This window comes from Marmota flaviventris, chromosome 7 (assembly GCF_047511675.1).
Source record: "Marmota flaviventris isolate mMarFla1 chromosome 7, mMarFla1.hap1, whole genome shotgun sequence".
NCBI classification, from domain to species: Eukaryota; Metazoa; Chordata; class Mammalia; order Rodentia; family Sciuridae; genus Marmota; species Marmota flaviventris.
This window is the reverse complement of record NC_092504.1, coordinates 17,111,601-17,127,693: the sequence shown is the minus strand read 5'-3', so window position 1 is coordinate 17,127,693 and position 16,093 is coordinate 17,111,601. Positions and strand designations below refer to the sequence as shown.

General features: G+C 38.7%; 1 protein-coding gene across 1 annotated transcript in view; it reads left to right on the top strand.

Moving 5' to 3' along the window:
• The window catches only part of Adgra3 (adhesion G protein-coupled receptor A3), a 106,169-nt gene that overhangs the window by 69,231 nt on the left and 20,845 nt on the right, over positions 1-16,093 (top strand). The window contains exons 11-14 of the mRNA XM_027937299.3: positions 1,720-1,881; positions 4,672-4,875; positions 12,823-13,036; positions 13,247-13,455. Of these exons, the coding sequence (XP_027793100.3) occupies positions 1,720-1,881; positions 4,672-4,875; positions 12,823-13,036; positions 13,247-13,455 (789 nt within the window). The remainder of the gene's footprint in view (positions 1-1,719; positions 1,882-4,671; positions 4,876-12,822; positions 13,037-13,246; positions 13,456-16,093) is intronic.

The window sequence follows — 16,093 nt, the reverse complement described above, 5'->3', positions numbered from 1 at the left end:
CCCTAACAAATGTTTACTTAATACACATTGTACATGAACAGAATAATGAACGTTGATAAGCATTGATTAATAAACATAGATAACTATTGGGCTCCATACCAATTCTACTAGTGAATAATGGTATAAGTAAGATAGTATGATGTCCTTTTTCCTAGATGTTTACATTGGAAACAAAACATAGAAATAATCATGGTCCATTGTGATCAGGACAGTACAGAGTCAGGATTTTTTCAGATCAGATTGAGGTTGGGGGCTGGGGCTTTAAGAGGGCAAAAAGCCGGTTTTGTTAGTTCTGGTTATATGTGAACACAGACTTGTGAAATATACTCCTTGTCACTTCTGGAGCCTGTCATCTTAAAAAAGAAGTCTATTTTAGCATTAAAATGCTTTAGTAAAATAACAGGCAGAGTCAACATTTTTGGAGTGCTTGTTGGGTGCCAGACGTGGTCTCATGAGGCCTGCATTTATCATTGGAGTGTGATCTGCACCTTGTTCAGAAGACAGGACCATTGCTATGCGTTTACTGAGCGGGAAGATGTGGGCAGGTGGCGGCGTCACCATTAAGGTGCTGGTCTCACCTCTCTGCCCACTCCATGGTTCCAGGTTTTGGATCTGCCTGTCTTCTTTGTAAAGTGAACCATGGGGTTTTGACTGAACTTGTTCCAAAACCTCCTCTGCCGTCATAATTCTGTGCACTGGGAAGAGTGCTGGAAGCAGAACAGGAGTGAAAACCTTAGGTGGGATCTTCTTGGGAGGACCAGGAGACAACTGCTGAAGCAGCGGTAGCTTCCTGGCTTGCACTGGGGCCTCCACCTTTGATGCCTACTTCTGGGGGAGAGGGCCAGCCAGCCTGTAGATGTTTTTATTATCCTCTCTGCAACAGACTCCTTGTGAAGAATTTGCTCTGTATCAACCTCCCTCTTCAACAGTGTGTCCTGTTAGCTGGATCATTCAGTGCATTTCTCATGGGGAAGAGGGTTGTGCAGGGATACACAGGTGACAGTAGCAATACTGGCATTGCTTGATTAGATGTTTACATCTGCGAGGCCTGAAGTGAGCTAATGAAAAAAAAAAATCAGTCATACGAAACACGTAAAGCAAACCGTGGAGTAGTTCCTCTTAGGGTCCATTCATTTCAAGGTACTGGGTCTTGAAGCATTCACTGAGTCCCAAGGAAGGGAAGAATGATTTCATTCAGGGGGAGGAAACCACACACCAGAGTACAGATTGCACCGCAGGAACGGGAAACTCATGGTGCTTGGACGTGCCTGGAATTTTGAACATGATGAGATTAAACAAGAGGGGGGAAGTACAGATTTTTTTTTTTTTTTTAACTAATCATTGAGTTTTATTTGAGCTAATGCTTATACAAAAAGAAACGTTTATCATATAATGGTTTTGAGGTGAAGACTAGAGCTGTTTTTGTCCTGGGGTCCTGTGACGTCATCATTTTGTTAATCTGCCAGGCAGTGGTCTCTTCACTAGTGAGGTAGTGACTACTTCAGTACCTGTTTTGAGCTAAATATTTTTAAATGACCATAGTTGAATGTGCTGTTCCTATCCAAAGCTGTTTTAATGAGAAACAAGAAAAGTACCTGTTGGGTTTTCATGTAAAAAATTTAGATGGACATTCTTGTTGTCTCTGTAGGATTTTGATGCTATTAGACAGCTTGCCTCTGCTCCAAAGATCTTTCTTTCTTTTTCCTTCATGCTCACTAGCTAGGGGACGTGATGGTTGACATCGCAAGCAATATCATGTTGGCTGATGAGCGGGTCCTGTGGCTGGCGCAGAGGGAAGCGAGAGCCTGCAGTCGGATTGTTCAGTGTCTACAGCGCATCGCTACCTACCGGCTCGCCAGTGGGGCTCATGTTTATTCAACAGTGAGTGTGACAGTATCCTCGACAAAAAATTCACTGTAGTGACTCTAACCCAAAAGACACAGGTCTCTTCCTTTACAGGGTGTGCAGTTTCTGTTACTGATAATTAGTATAGAATTTCCTTTTCTAAAATATTTTAAAAGCTAAATTTTGCTTTTGAGTAATCAATTTCATTGGTGACTGGAGAGAACTCTGAAAATTTCTCATTTGAATGTTTAGCACCATGGAATCCACTGAAACTGTTTCTACAAGGAAAGTAAGAGCGCTGTTGTAGTGTTCTGTTGGCTCTTACCCACAGTCCATTGGAGCTAGGGAGCTAGCTAGTACTCTGTTCTGGGCCCTCAAGAGTGTTTTGAGAGAATGCCTGATTGCTTGCCCAGACACTGGTCTCAGAAGAGCACTGGACACCCTCCAACACTTGTGAAGCAATTGGCATGATAATCACCCAGTTAAATAGTACTGAATTTTATCTATGCTAACTTGAACTATTTCAACTTCCTCTGTTCACTGCTTACTTTTTGTTCTAAAACTGTGAGAAGTATGGTATGTTGTTCCTTTAGCAGTCTTATTCTGATGGTCCACGGTTTTCATTTTTTAACTCTTTGGATGGGTTCGTGTAGTGTTGAATATTCTACCCTTACAGCAGAGATTTTATGCAATTTTAAAATTATCACTTTTTCATTGATTTCTGAGACCATTTTTTATTGTACTGTGTTTTATTGTAATTTTTGCTCCTTTAAGATGAGGATTACTCTCCTGAATAGTAAATAAAATAGAGGCCCAGCATGGCTACCATCCTCTCCCTCACAGATCCATGACCTTACTTGAAACCAGCTTCTCACCTTACGTTTTCCCCAGCCCATTAAACCCAGTTTGAATGCCATCCTTGGGCCTTCTTATCAGCGAAGAGAACCTACTTCCTTCTTCTGAACCTCACCAGTTCTGAGAAGTCCTGGGTGTAGTAAAGGTGATGGTGTGTATTTTTACCTGCCATTTCAATGTGTAAAATGAGTATAGGAGTGACACATCTTACATAGTAGCAGTCCCTTCTCCCTGGGGAAGTGTTCTGAGATCGAAGTGGGTGTTTGAAACCACAGATAGTACCAAATCCTATGTACGCTGTGTGTTTTCTTATACGTCCATACTTAGGATAAGGTTTAATTTGTAAACCAGGCATGGTAGCAGGTTAATAGTAAATAATAATAAAACAAGAGTTGTAATAATATAGTCTGATAAAAGTTATTAAAATCTATGAATTATTTATTACTGGAAATTTCCATTTAATATTTTCCGTCTGACCACAGTTGACTACAGATAACTGAATGGGGGAAAATGGAACTATTTGGGGGGGGGGGGGCTGCTGTATTAAGAAAGGATATGGTGCCAGGGGGTCTTGGAGGACAGGTTTCTTTCTTTTAACTGAGGTTTCATGTGCTGATCATGGTTAGTGCTACTCATCAAAAACTCAGTTTTTTATGTGAGGCTTTGATCAATAAAAAATTGGAACACATGATTTGTTAACTAACAGTTTAATTAAGCTTTTCTGTGAGACAAAAGCTAATGCAAATTTTGTTTACTCTTGAAAAGTTTGAGAACCAATAATTATTTTCTGTCATATGTAGAAAATACCATCCTTTGGAGTCAGTACCATGTATGCCACACTTGCCAAATTCCTTCGTCCTTCTCACATTTTAGAATTTGTATCTTCCTAATAGATTTTAAGCATCTCATACCAGAGTCTCATGTAAAAAAAAACAAAAAAAAAAACAAGAAAAACACTGTCCTCATATAGGACATGAGGTGCTGCTTTGTTCCTATGATAGAGGTTCACCTAACACTCTCTAGGAAATGGAGAGACACCACATTGCCCTTGGCATTGGCAGTAGGTCCTGTCACATTGCTGGATTTGAACGTGCGGCTCATCAGCCTGTTACTTCTGGAGCCCGTTCTGGTGTGCTTCTGACGAATGCGTGATGCTTGGGTTCTGGCAGCTGTGGTATCAGCAGGTCCTACATTTTGGCAGAGCCCCCAAGTTTAGCTTACTTTTGAGTCCCTTGAAAACTCTGGGGCAATTTTTCTAATCTGATCACTCTTAAATCTGTTTCTTTCCTACTCTTGGAACTAGCACCTCCCTTTCTTTTCTGAAGAAACAGCTTTGGAGTGAATCTCTGTAAACCTAATGCAAAGAGTTAACTTGCTCTCCCTGGAAAGGGAAAAGGTGAATATGGCCTGAGATCTTGAACTTTCAGGTGCTGATTTCAAACCCTACTAGTTGCCTTCCATTTCCTCCCATGAAATGGTCATTAATGGTTTACTGATTTCTCTAGTTGCTTTTTTTTTTTTTTTTAAATAGGACCTTCCATTTTGACTGTGTAGCTTTTCTTCCTGCAAAGTGCTTTTCAAATTAATTCTATTCTTTTTAGATTAGTTTACCTTTCTGCAGTGCTGGGGATTGAACTCAGGACCTGTGCCTACTAGGCAAGTCCTCTTCTACTGAACACCCAGCCTGCAGACTATTTTTAATTGACTTCTCATTTATAGCTGATTTCCTGTACAGTGTAGCTTGTTTTACTTGTCATTGATCATCTTTCCATTTTAGGACTTTTTTGTTGTTGTTTTTGTTCCATCGCCTTTTAAAATTTTGTCCAGTTTTCTACATACTTTTTGTTTAATGAGAACTTGTGCTTTTTAGTTTGGCTTATACGTAGTGTTTTGTGTTTGAAAAGTCTTGGAAAGTGCTTTTCCTCCAGATTATAACTCTTTCATAACTCCTGTTTTGGTTGGTTTTTGAAGTATTCACCCAATATTGCTCTGGAGGCTTATGTCATCAAGGCCGCTGGCTTCACCGGGATGACCTGCACCGTGTTCCAGAAAGTGGCAGCTTCCGACCGCACAGGACTTTCTGATTATGGGAGGCGGGATCCAGATGGGAACCTAGACAAGCAGCTGAGCTTCAAGTGCAACGTTTCAAATACGTTTTCAAGTCTGGCACTAAAGGTAGGTTATATTCTCTAATTGCTATTCACATTAGTTTAGTACAAAAGTCTTTTGCTTTGTAAAATAACCTTATTAAAAGTGTTTTTCGCTATGTTCCTCATTATGGATCAGCATCCACTTATCAGAAATTTGGCCTTTGGTTTTTTGGGATTGGCTAACCTCACTTAGCATGATATTCTCCAACTCCATCTGTTTATCTGCAAATGCCATGATTTTATTCTCTTTTAAAGCTGAATAATATTCCATTGTATATATATTTCTTTATCCATTCACCTACTGAAGGGCATCTAGGTTGGTTCCACAGTTTAGCTATTGTGAATTGAGCTGCTACAAACATTGATGTGGCTGTGTTACTATAGTATGCTGTTATAGACTGAAGAGTGGGATAGCTGGGTCAAATGGTGGTTCCATTCCAGGTTTTCTAAGGAATCTCCATACTGTTTTCCAGATTGGTTGCATCAATTTACAGTTCCACCAGCAATGAATATGAGTGTGCCTTTTCCCCCACATCCTTGCCAATATTTATTATTGTCTGTATTTTTGATAAAAGTGGTTTTTGGAGGGGGGGAGAAGTATGGGGATATTGTGGGTTTTTTTAAAAAAGGAAATTTGTACCATGAAGAGCCCCATAATGACTTTCCTGGACCTTAAGCATTTTTGTCTTGGACTCCCCTTTCTCTACACAAAAATAACAAAAGTTACATTTTATGACTATAGTACTATAAAAACAAATATATTAATATTATATATTAAAACAATTTCTTTTACCTAAAAGTGTTTTTGTTTTGATCCTCATATTAAGACACTAAAACATTTTTATGGGCCCCTACAAATATTGTGGGTCCTTACCATTGTGCCTAACAGGGAAGTCAGCCTTGAGGCCAGGCATTTAATCAGGCAAGGTGAATATCAAGATTTTTGGCAAAGAAGTGTGTGTGTGTGTGTGTGTGTGTGTGTGTATAATCTATATCTACATATATCTCAATATCTCATTTTTATTGATTTCTTTTTGAAATTGGGCATATAGGTGTGTTTCACTAAGCCACATTGAATTAAGTAGCTGGAGGCAGAAGTTCAGTTCCCTAATGGAGCAACATTTTCATTTAGCTTTGTATGGTTATGTGCTATTATATTCTCTGTGATTTTTAATTACTCAGAACTTCTTTTCTGGTTTATTCCTGACTGGCATTATAAACAGTATTCTAGTCATTTTGTTTTGGGTACCAGGGATTGAACTCGGGGGCACTAGAGCACTGAGCCCCATCCCCAGCTGTGTTTTGTATTATATTTAGAGCAGGGTCTCGTTGAGTTGCTTAGCCCTTCACTTTTGCTGAGGCTGGCTTTGAACTCATAATCCTTCTGCCTCAGCCTCCTGAGCCACTGGGATTACAGGCGTGCACCACTGCTCCCAGTTCTAGTCATTTTAATGGCTGTACAAAAATCAATCAAATATATTCTGGTATACTGTAGGTGCCTAGTAAGTGTGAATGGATGAATGCATAATCAGTGTATTCTGTCAAACTTTACCCTGGTGACTTCCATAAAGAGAGCTCATTTGCCAAATTTAGAAATATCACAACTCACCAAGATAACCTCAACAAGTCTGATAATATTATATTTCTTTGGTACCATATACTCAGGAAAATGGGCAAGCTTCTTCTGCTACTTTTGGCTCTGAGAATACTTGATGTACCCAGCCTTGCACTGTAGACCTGCTCAATTTTCTGTGTTGCAACATTTATTGGTAAAAATAAACCACAGAAGGCGTAGGAATAGCAACACACACAAGGGCATGTGTTTTGAGGAGCCTTAAAAGTGATAAACCTTGTGTCGTAGATGATCACGGCTGGTAGAAAGGGATTAAAAATGATGAAACTGTACGTTTCGTCGGTTTCACGGCCTACACCTCTGTGTAAGGAGGGTTTCTGCCCTCTAAAGCAGAAAGCTTTAAATGAATACTCTCAGATTTTCCAATTTCGTGTTCTGTCCTTTTAAAGATCATCCTGTGACCAGAGCAAGAACACACTACATTATTATTCATGCTTCATAGATGGACATCATTACACTGAATGAAAAAGGAACATATCTTCCATGAAATAAAATTAGTTAACAGTTTTAACATCAGCAGCACCAAATGTACTTAAGCTTTAGCACTTTGACAGAGGACTTTCTTCACATTTTAAACTTTAATGCTAGAGCAGTTTTTATTCTTCCTGTGCATACTTTTTTTAATCCCTTGAATATACCAACTAGACAATTTGAACATCCAGCAATTGATTACATTACCCTTAAATGGATCATATGAAGTTAAACCCATAAAGAAGATATATTTTTTTTTATATATATATATTTTTTAAGAGGATATTTGAGTTGGCAGGAGATGTCTCAAGTGATTTGCCTCCTGCATGTTTTGACTCTCTGCTTCCCTGAAGGCTCCCTCGTAGCCAGATTTGGACTCCCATCCTCTGTAGATTCAAACTCATTGTAAGGTTAAAAATATCCCAAGTTGAACATGTATTGATGGCACCTGACCTCCCAGACACCATAGTTCAGCAACACAGAATGCTCGAGTCTCAATCGTTTAGCCTTGTGAGCTCACGGCTGCCTGGGAGCTGTGGTTTGCGACTGCCCTGTGTTGTGAGAAAATATATCACTAACACATGTCACTAACCTGGAAAAAGCTCAAAAATCAAAGTGTGGTTCCTGCTGAATGTGTTTCTGTTTGTTGAAAAATTATACGTTGACCCATCCTAAGTCAAGTTCCACCTGTATTGCCCAAACTATCGTAAATTCCCTAACTATTGCAGATTCCTGTTTGGTTTTGGTACTATAGGCTATTCCATACAAATCCATGACTCGTGTAGGTTTGTCTACCTGGGGGTACTATTAATCAGCCAGCATGTGCCAATGTAACCCTGCCATTTGGTAAATAAAATACTGAAATACCTTCTTACCATTTAGCAAATAGTGGGTGCTCCCATCCCCTGAGTGCCTCTTGGCCCTGTGGCCCTCTGTGAGGACCACCATGTAGACCGTCCTTCCCACATCCTGCAGCTGGTACCTGCAGAGCAGAGGGCACCTAACAGTGTCCCCTTCCATGGAGCCTGTTCTGACAGTGCCTGTGCCATCTCAGGTTGTTGATATTTGTGAGCATTGTCTCCAGATCTGGCTGGAAGGGAAGTCAGCCTTAGTCAGCCCTTCATAACATCCGTCTCGGAGGTGTCTGCTGGGTGACTTTCTCACTCCACATTAGTGCTCTTGCTCTCTCCTCCTGCCTGCTCTTCCCTCTGCCCAGTGACAGCAGACTTCTGTTTCCTTTTCCAACCGCCTATCCATGTTGGGTGCAGGCACCCCCTGATTTTTCTCCTGGAGTCCCCTGCTTCTCCCCTCCCTTCCTAGCTCCATGGTTATGTTTAAAGACCCTTCAGAAATGTCCCCTCTGTGAAGTCTGACACCCTCTGATCAGTCTTCTCCTGCCTCACCTGCGGGTCCTCTGTTTCTCCTCACTTTTCAGTAATGCTGCCCATCTCTGTCATCATGTGCCACTCATGGGTCACAGAGCTATGCTTGGGTCACTGGTGAACCCAGTGCCCCGCCTTGTGGTCTCCCATTGGAGGTGGAGTTGCCTGGTCCTTGACTCTTGCCAATAGCATCAGTCAAATCTATTCTGACTTTTTTCTTATCAAAATGATGCCTTTCACTGTTGATTCCATAATTCACATATGAGCCTAATAAACTCATGTCTTTCCAGTAAACTGCCAAGGGCTTTTTAGCAGTTAGCAAGTGTTTGAGCTCAGCTATAATCTAGCCAGCAGGCGCTGATTCTTCCTAATTTACTTGACCAGAATTGAGAAGTCAGTTTTTCTTTACACGTCCAAGAGCGCTCTCGTCCTGGCCACGTCCTGTCCACGTCCTGTCCTGTGAGTTTTAAGAGCAGTCATTCTGGGTCTTCATGTTGTTTTCACGCCTTCTTTCTCTTCCCTAGGCAGAGCTAATCATTGCCTGTGAATCCCCTGGGGGCTTTGCTCATTCTCCAGAGTAGGTCTAAGGCAGCATAATGATTGATAGTGAAGCCTACGACATGGCAACTAAGAGTGTGGTCTCTCCAGCCGGGCAGCCTGGGTTCCTGTCCCCCCCCCCCCCCTTAACAGCTGTGCGAACTTGGGAAAAGTATCTTAACCTTTCTGAATGTCAGTTCTTTATCTGTTTCATGGGGGATTATGTAATGGTACTTAAGGAGTTACTGAAAAGATTAATGAGGTAAATGTGCAGACATTCACAAGGGTACTTAGCACAGAATAATCACTCGATAAGTATTGGCTCATATTGTTTTGTACTTGTTGGTCATCTTTTTAGAATATGAATATTAGATGGCAAGGACCACAGCTTCTTTCATTGTATGTCTTTAGGTTCTGCACAGTGTCAGGCACAGAGTGGCTAAACATCTAACAGCTGCAGTTAAATACAATTAACAGTGGACTTAATTAACAAAGAAAGTCAGCTAAACTTTCTGAAGGCAAACATAATCCCTGTTAATCTATAGCAGTGAGGTAATTGAAAGGTGATAGGCGGCTAATACCTAGTAGCTACACACAAGAAAATGATTCAGATAGGTCATAATACCTATTGTTTGAAAGTGAGTAAGTAGGAAAAAAAAAAAACTTGGGTAAATTAGTATATTATTGTTTGGCATCTGATGGTTTTTGACCCATTTGACTTTAGTCATGGAATGCTATAGATTTTAATAAGATTTCTGAAAATTTTTATGAGATTTCTGCAAATTTTAAAGTATCGATTATGAAGTAGAGGAAATCCTGATTCTTTCTCAAGGAAAGATGGTAAAATCCAGCAGAGGGATTTCTGTGTTTGAGTTGTCATCCTTGATATCACTTATTTTCTTTTTAGCTTAATGTCATTGAAAATAGTAAACTGTACATGAGTTTAGCAAATAGGAAGAGCTCCGTGGTAACATTCATTTCATATGTGTTCCTATTTCATCAATTTTTAAAGTTAATACTAAACCAGATTGTAGAAGTTGGATCATGATGAAGGTCCACCTTATTGGCGAGTTGATCACTTCCAGGCATTTCCTCTCTCCACCTCTTCCACCCTGTCCAGGTTATGATGACAGGAATACCATCCGCCATTCCACAGCCTTGGTGCTGGTCAGAGTCAGGGTCCCCTTGGGCCTCACCACCATTTGTTAGATACTCAGCTGTGTTCAGCAGGTGAGACTCAGGTTAGCCCAAGTGGAGCTTCTACATGCTGTCCTTGGGGCACAGATCCCACCATCATGTTTCAGATCACAAGTTCTTCTCATGACACATGGTCTTTCAGTCATGTTTTATTTATTTATTAACTGTAGTTCCTGTGTTATACCTACCTCATTATTGTAATCCATACATTTAAAAAATAAATGTAGGGCTGAGGATGTGGCTCAAGTGGTAGCGCGCTCGTCTGGCATGCGTGCGGCCCGGGTTCGATCCTCAGCACCACATACAAACAAAGATGTTGTGCCCACCAATAAATAAATATTAAAAAAATTGACGAAGGGTTTAAAAAAAAATAAAAAATAAAAAATAAATGTATACTTAGTTACATGAAATTAAACTTTGTGTTCTATGCCTTTAGGTCAAGAGACTTTTGTATAATCATAGTAACTATAACAAACTAAATAAGTGTTCTTTCTTTGATTAGATTTATAAGACTTTTTAAAAAGAAATGTGTCAGTTTTACATTCCTACCATAAAAATCTAAACATAATTGATAGAGGTGAGGTTCACTTTATCAAAAACCCATAGAGGCCCCTTTCTCCATTCCAGGGAACCTATGATTATTGTTTAGTAATATCTTTATTGGACTTGGAAAGAGATTTTAGAAAGCGTTTAAGTGTATAACAGCCATGGATATGTAGCTATTAATATTTGTTTTGTTGTTGTTTGGGGTTGGGTTTGCAAGTTAAACTTGTGTAGAAGACCTTTCTTGTCTTATAGAAAGTATGCATGTTTTCCTTCTGTAGCTTTCTTTTAGAACCTGCTGGGTATTACTTTTTAAAAATAATTGTAATTTATCATTATTATTTCTTTCTCCAATAACTATGCTTTGTTTTCAAGTCATTTTGTGGTCTATTCTAAGAATTTATTACCAAGTAGAACTATTTTATGATTTAGAGTACTTAATTTTTAATGAATATGCATTATGTAACATTTTAATAGGATTTTGAACTTCTAATCTGTTTTTCTTCTTCATATGCCCATTATATACTTCAGAGAAATTTATATACTTTATAGAAATTTACTAGATTAGCAAATGAATTTATAATTAAACTTTTTTCCTCCATCAGGATGTATTTGTTAGAAGCCTCTGTGTTTTTTCTTAGGCAAAATATTTCTGGCAAATATTTTTCTTGGCATTTTAAATTTAAAAATCATATTTAAACTTATAAAACATATTCTCCAACAGACACAGACATCTGCTCATCTTGACGTTGTTGCAAAATAATTTTGTAGTCAATCATTTGCCTCAGTGGAATCCTTTTTGAAAGAACAAACCTGACTTTGTTCATGCCATAAACAGCTGTTTTTATCAGATACCAGTGCCAGGAAGCATTAATGTTGGGATCCAGAAATGAGCATTACTGTCCTCAGAAATCCTCCTAGATGGGCTCGTGCAGCAGAGAACGAGTTCGCACTGAATCTGCAGTACTTGGTTGTGACACGGATGTGCACAGAATGCTCCAAGTTCAGAGCGGGTGCGGCCAGCTATAAAAGCCGACTACTTCCTGCAAAGACGTGCTTCATCGTCCAAAGAAGCCCAGTGTGAAGGACCTCATGTAAAGTCCCGGGTAGATCCTGGCCGCCCATCTCCCTTAAGCAAGAATTAACCTTGCTAAAAATCAAACCAGATAAACTCAAGAGTTTGTCAGAACAGGAGAGCATTTCGTTCATTCAGGCCCAGTAGAGTCAGGGAGCAGAGGGGAGCTCTGAATGGAGAAGTTTGTGGCTGGGTTATCAGTGTGCTGGAAGAGGCCTGAGCAGCAGGTCTGGGTCACATTGTTTGCCATACTTGGGATTTGGGAGCAGTGTATGGTGACTTTGCAGGCCAAGGTGCTGTTTAAACTGGAAATCCTGTTGGTGCTTTGAGCATTGGTTTGGAGGGAGGGCGATCAGTGGCCAAGAGAAAGACTTGGTAATAAATTTTTAAAATAGAGAATTTTTAAAAAGATAGTTAATTGCTAGCCTCTTTGGTGTCTGGGCTTTTTATATTGAATGCTGAATAGTTTAAAATCCCCAATAAAGAAATCAGAAAAACATTCCATAATCAGTCAGCATCTTCAGTTGTTTTTATCCGTTACTTTGTTTTTCCAAGTATGATCTTAGAGTCAAGAAAAGGGGTGCTGTAAGAAGAGTTTGCTGAATTTAAACTTATGTTTGTAAATGTCATTCTTTTGTTGTTTGAGTGTTTGAGTCTGTCATAAACCTCCTTAAGTTCCATAAGCCTAAATTAGCTACATTCACATTCAGGGTGCACAACCTTGTCCTTTGTTTTTACTGTACTTTGCCATACATGGCAAAATTGCCATGAGGAGTGGCTCTGAGGTCCTCGGTCTGTTTTAATGCTCTCTGCTTCAGCAATGTGTGCTCTTATGGGAAAATTAACTTTGTAATTTGAAATGATTCCCTTGTTTACTTCGTAAACTCTTTGAAATAGAGTTTGCATTTCTCTGTGTTTTATGCTCTTTTGGTCTGGGCTGCCTTGGTTTGCTTAGCTTATCAGTTGTAACTATGAGATTTTGGATATACAACTTTAAAAAAATTCAACATGTATTTAGAAGACTTTCATAACTATCTGACCTTTTCCTCTTTTCTGCTTATGAAGATGGAAACCTCACTTCTATTTTTTTTTTGGCTTTTGTTTATTTTTTCATGTATTTTTTTTTTTCTTCAGAATACTATTGTGGAGGCTTCTATTCAGCTTCCTCCTTCCCTTTTCTCACCAAAGCAAAAAAGAGAGGTTAGATCACCCGATGACTCTCTCTACAAGCTTCAGCTCATTGCATTCCGTAATGGGAAGCTCTTTCCAGCCACTGGAAATTCGACCAACTTGGCTGACGATGGGAAGCGGCGCACAGTGGTCACCCCTGTGATTCTCACCAAGATAGGTTCGTATGTGGCATATGCTACCTTGTGCTCACTGGACAGTGTGGCTTTATTGTTCAGTGTTCCTAAAAACTGCTTATTTTTGTTCCTTCTCATTTTAATGAGTCACTAGCGAAAGAAAGATCTTGCAGAGTACCCATTAGTGTATACACTGACATTTAGTTCTTTATGAAGTTTGTTTCAAAAATATTGTTATTTCCCATCTTCTCCAGATGGTGTGAATGTAGATACCCACCACGTCCCTGTTAATGTGACACTGCGTCGCATCGCACATGGAACAGATGCCATTGCAGCCCAGTGGGATTTTGATTTGCTGAATGGACAAGGAGGCTGGAAGTCAGATGGGTGCCGTATACTCTACTCAGATGAAAATATCACTACAATTCAGTGCTACTCCCTCAGTAACTACGCAGTTTTAATGGTATGGCAGTTGTTAACTTTATGCATAAATACTAAGTATTCTAATTTCTTCCTGCACATAATTAAGCCTAAACAAAGTTTTTGGTTTTTTTAAATTTTTAACATAAATTGCTTTCTTTAATTAGGGTGATGTTTGTTGTAATTCTCATTTTAAAGTGAAATGTAGTTACTGCCAAATGAAAGGTATGGGAATAGTCTTTGGAATTTCCAGTGAACTTCGTGAGTTCAGCTAGACTTTGACCTTCTCAACCCAGAGAGATCCTGGGTGTAGGCAGTCCAGCTCTGTCAACCAAAATGATTTCTCTGCTCAAGGATAGGATGCACACAGTGAAAGAGGGCTTCCTGCTTTGCCTCTCTAATGCCACTACACACAGTCATCATTAAACTCCTTTTGAATTCAGAATGGTGATACTTTGAGTTTTGCACCTACAAGCGACAGTATTGACATAGTGTCTTTTCAGTTTTAATGCCAATCAATCTAATGTTGGTTGCTATTATTTACTGTAGTTAACAACTATTAATCTTTTTGGTTAAAGTAACATATTAGTGTACAGGAGCAGGTATTTTTAATAATGAGATATTTGGATCTGATTCCTGAGCAGATAATTAGGAAATTAACCATGCTAGTTGTTATTTTATGCTGTAATTATTATATGATACTAACACCGTGGAATGTGTTGAGAGTTCAATGGAAGGAATTATTGACAAGTCTGAAAGACATTTCTCAGAAATGGCTTGAGGTTAGCCTAGGGGATGAGGGCTTCCACATATTTATCTAATTTCACCTGTGAATCTGGAATCTAGACAGTATTTTATCAGTACTCCATAATCTTGAAATGTGATGTTTTCTGAGTTTTTTGTTTTTTTAAAAATAACAAAATAGGATTTTCTACTAGAAATGATCTTAAAGCCAGCCTGGATTATATTAAAATTTGCTTAATACTTTTTCATTTTCTTTGCTTCTCAACTTCCTCTCCCTTGTCCAGCACACCAGCCAAGCATAAGTGAATAATAGATAGATTATCTTTTCAATCAGTGAGGAGTTTGTACAACTGTACTTGAGCATGTACGTTCTTGTGCCCAGTTGGCAGTGGCTGGAGTCTGCATAGTTAGATGCAGCTGGATCTGCTTGAAGGGTTCTTCCTCTTGGGCTTAAAGTGAGTGTTGATAGTTCCTGATTCTTTTCACAAGTGCAAGATGTCTGATTGCACCAAGTCTGGCTTCTGTAAGTTCACATTTTATTATTTTATAGGCACCTTTTAAGTTAAAGCATGAAGCATCAGTTAAAGGGTGAGATAGTTTTTCAGTTTAAGTGCTTTCTAGTTTGGGTTTAGAGTATAAGATAATCTGAAACTCTGATTGTCTTAAATGTATATGTTAACCAGGAAGAACTGAGTAAAATAAATGAAACACAAAATTAAAAAAAAAAAATGGACGTTTTCTAAGTTTCACTTTGCTACTGTACCCTGTGAAACTTTTATTTTTATTTAATCTAATACCAGTTTAAAGCATCTATTTTTGAACTTCCTAGCTGTTCTTCTCAATTATTTAAATTAATATAATCCTTTTCTAGAAGGAATAAGCTATTCTTTTATCTTTCAGACTTTTAATCTTTTAAAATGTAAGACAATTATTTAAAGCTAAAATACAGTACTAAGATTTTTTTCTATTTATTTTCAAATATCCTCTTCCTTTTCTTAGAGGTAACTGTGCCATCTAGAGGCAGAAAAGTGAAGTGCATCTGAAATTGTTGACAAAGTTATAATAAAGTTAGTGAGTGTATGGGAATTTTAGAGGTGCTAGTTAAATATGGAGGCAAAGTTAGTGAAATTATAACCCCTCTAAAGTAATTAAAGTTATTTGCAAAAATAATTATCTTAAAAAATAGGAAATAATCTTTTTTTCTTCTAAACTTTTTAAATAATAAAATTCTGTATTTCTTGAATGCTATCTTAAATATATCATTTTATGTAGAAGTCTAAATCCCTATCTTGGGAGATAGTCCATATAACTTTTCCTGATCCGATTTGAGAGCAAGAAAATCAGATATAAGGAATATGTTTACTCATAAATCTAGAATAGACACAGATAGACAAGGTAGCTCCTCTCAGTGAGAGCCAAAGGAAAAAGTTAAGTGGAAACTGGGGTTGTTTGACTGATGTGATCAGAAGTTACCTTTCTGAGCAAGAAGATTCACAGGCTCTGGGATCAGTCAGGAAAAGAAACGCTGAACAGAAAGTAGGGTAATGATTACAGTCAAGCTGTGTAGGACTTAACACCCTGACCAGTAATAGCAGTGAAGATACAGTAATCCCCGTGTCTTGGTTTACCTCTTGTTACTGTTCAACCAGATACAACAAACTAGAGAGTAGTCATTCATTTTCCTCTGTCTTGTGATGCTTTTAGTATGTTTATATGAAACATGCTGAACGAAAGCAAACTTCTGTTTCATTTACTCTATAATCAACCATGGATGCTAGTAATGTTTTTGTTTCAATTGTTTAGTGTGGGAGATTTAGCCTACAGTCTTACACATGCTGGGCAAGCCCAGTACCATGGAGTACCATGGAGCTCCCATTTTCTCCCAAAAGATGCATGCTACCTACATTATTCTTCAGTGAACATTTTGTAATAATAGT